Source organism: Anabas testudineus, chromosome 9, assembly GCF_900324465.2.
Source record: "Anabas testudineus chromosome 9, fAnaTes1.2, whole genome shotgun sequence".
Lineage (NCBI taxonomy): Eukaryota > Metazoa > Chordata > Actinopteri > Anabantiformes > Anabantidae > Anabas > Anabas testudineus.
In genome coordinates, this window is record NC_046618.1 from 20,932,515 (window position 1) to 20,935,607 (window position 3,093).

At 37.2% G+C, this 3,093-nt stretch overlaps 1 protein-coding gene across 1 annotated transcript; it reads left to right on the forward strand.

The window, feature by feature from the left end:
• Positions 1-69: 69 nt before the first annotated feature.
• On the forward strand, positions 70-2,279 carry si:dkey-174n20.1 (uncharacterized protein LOC796174 homolog). The gene is made up of 4 exons (XM_026342662.1): positions 70-471; positions 670-912; positions 1,124-1,426; positions 1,794-2,279. Exons 1-4 carry the CDS (start codon positions 351-353, stop codon positions 2,051-2,053), a joined length of 927 nt encoding a protein of 308 aa, XP_026198447.1. The 5' UTR covers positions 70-350; the 3' UTR covers positions 2,054-2,279.
• Positions 2,280-3,093: the final 814 nt, after the last annotated feature.

The window sequence follows — 3,093 nt, forward strand, 5'->3', positions numbered from 1 at the left end:
ATTCAAACAATCAACTCTCGCAGGACTTTGCGAGATTTGAGCATTTTGGCGCATGCGCAGTTCGTTTTACTTTACATCTTGTGAAGTGGTCCAGAATGAAAAGGACGCGACAGACAAATTAAACAAAGCTGTGATCTGTTGTGTGTAGTGAGTATAATCTGTGCCACGATTATACGAACTTAGCGCGACAAGACCCAGAATGGACGAAAAGCTGGAAAACAAAAGCAGGTTTTCTTAGTTAACCAGCAGGCTAACAAGCTAGCTGACATTAGCTCCAGGCTCACATACAGTAGCTAGTAGCAGCAGGAGCACCTCAGCTAATTATAAGGATATCAGCTTCTAACAGGGAAATGTATTTTCTCTATACAATAATTACATCTCTAGTTTCTTTTTTTATTTTAAAATGGATGAAAAAGAGGAGGTATTGCACCGACGTGAAAAGACTTGATGGCAAAACTGTTCTAATTACAGGTAAATAAGCATCTTGCTTATTGCACAGGACTGTACTGTATATTTGAATAAAAATGCACAATGACATTCATCAAACATTGCTGTTTCTTGTCTGATATCACAATAGGAAACTGATTATTGCAGGATATGTTACCTTGACCTCTACTAGTAATAAGCCTCACATGACAACTAACACATCAATGCTGTTTTTTTTTACAGGTGGGAATTCTGGCACTGGTAAAGAAACAGCTGTCGCCTTGGCAATGAGAGGTGCGCGTGTCATCATTGCTTGTAGAGACCCGGGCAAGGCTGAAAAGGCTGTGAGGGAGATCAAGTTCAGGAGTCACAGTCTAAACGTCCTTCACATGGAGCTGGATCTGGCCAACCTGCAGTCTGTACGGGAATTCTGTAGGAGCTTCCTCCAGAGAGAGAAGAGGCTCGACATCCTGGTTAATAATGCAGGTGAGATGGGAAACCACACAGAGCTCTCTTGTTTTTAAATACAGACGTGTCTACTAAGAATGATCAGCATTAGGAAAGAAGCATGAAATGATTAGGAGATGAACTCTCTCTTTCCCATTTGACATTTGTTGATTTGTTTTGTTGAAGTCCTTCTGTTTTCTCTACCTCGTTGTTCTGACCACTTTCTTCTGCATCTGTGTTTCTTATTCAGCCATGCCCAGTGTCCTTGACTGGACAGATGACGGCTTCAGCATGTGTTTTGGCGTCAACCACTTGGGTCACTTCCTTCTAACCAATCTACTTCTGCCTCGTCTGAAGGAATGTGCCCCAAGCAGAGTGGTCACCCTCACGTGTTCCAACTACAAATACCAGAAACTGGATTTCCAGGACCTCAATTATAACCTGCTGCCCTTCTTCACCTATTGCCGCAGCAAGCTGGCCAACATCTATTTCAGCCAGGAACTAGCCCGTATCACAGAGGGGAAAGGAGTGACCTCTTATTCCGTTCACCCTGGTAAGAGTCATTATGCTTGGCAAAGAGGAATACAATAAAAAAAAAATAAATTAAAAAAAACTTAACTTAAGTAAAGCTTACACAAAAAAAAGAGATGTACTGCACACATTAAAATAGCAAATAACTCTCACACTGGCTCACAGGTTTTTAGATACGTACTTTACAAATATAGCTTGTTTTCATTTATATGACATATATTAGATTTGGAAAATAAAATAATAGTATTTTTGAATTATATACTTTCATAATAATACAAGCTTATCCATGCAGAGCTTGGGGATTTTCTTCAAACAGCACATTCCTATCATACATTTTGTAAAATGCTGACTTTCTACATCTAATCTACTGCTTACGTGTGTTTCTTCAGGTTTTGTTCAAAGTGCGTGGACATGCCACTACTCCATCCTGTTTCGGATGCTTATGCAGGTGATCATGTGGATGTTTTTTTTGCCATGTGAGATCGGAGCTCAGACTGTCATCTACTGTGCTGTGTCAGATGAAGCTGCCAAACACAGCGGTGGTTACTTTGTTGACTGCCGACCTGCCACTCTGCGTCCTTTCGCAAGAGACGCAGGCGTAGCAAAAAAACTGTGGGAAGCCAGTGAGAGGTTTGTGAAACTGGCCTAAAAAACTGGTTTATTGTTGTTTTTATACTGTTGTTGTTGTATTTTTGACAAACATTATTTATGGTCATTTATGTAGTGACATCTTTTGAACTATGTATGTTTTTTTTCCAAATTGTTTGGTTGTGTACAACAAAGACTCCTCAATCATTTATGTGCTTATATTATGTGATTTTTTTAATTTTTATTTCTCAACAACTTGTTTTGTGAATCAGTTCTATGCACAAATAAAATACTCACTTTTCAGTATTCTTACCCTTGAATATAATAATTCCTATATTTAAATTTAAATGTATTTTATCAAGGCTTTTTTTTTGCATTAACCATAATTGAATGTTTTTTCCCTTGAAATTAAATGCATTTTTACAATAAATGATTGTAAAGCATTTCATGGGTGGGAAGATAATAGAATTTGTTAAAGCAAATAGCATCATCTGCTGGTAATAAAATGAAAAGTCATTATGCTACATTTAGTGCATTAGGCTATTAAGTGAAAAATACTACAAAAGACGCCACAAACCGTTGAGCACCTGAAATCAAGAAAGAAAAAATATTGTTTTAAGAATGAGTTGTCCTCAATTGTAAATATGCAACCCAGAGGTAAACATGACACAACCTATATAACATGAAATTAAAAATAAGCAAATATCTTTCAAAACAAAAATCAAATTTCCCAATTTCAACATCTGATATGATCTGGTCATGATAACATGATACTATTTTGAATAACAAATAATATAATGTTCCAAGGTGTTTTATTCTACTTTTATTTGCAATTTAAACCAGTGAGTCTGGTAATCAACCAGCTGGGAAGACTTAACTCATGAGATTGATGAGTTAAAACGAGAGGTGGCAAAGTACCGTAATCCTTATGTGTGTCACAGCACGTAAAGACTAACAAAAAGGTGCAGAACTAGAAAAAAACAGTTACAAAGGCAAATATTGAGGAAAATATGAAACTTTCCAAAGATGGTTTTAAACTGTTGGATAGAGCGCAGACGGTGTTTTGGTGAGTCTGGAAACTTTTACACTTTAGAGAAAATC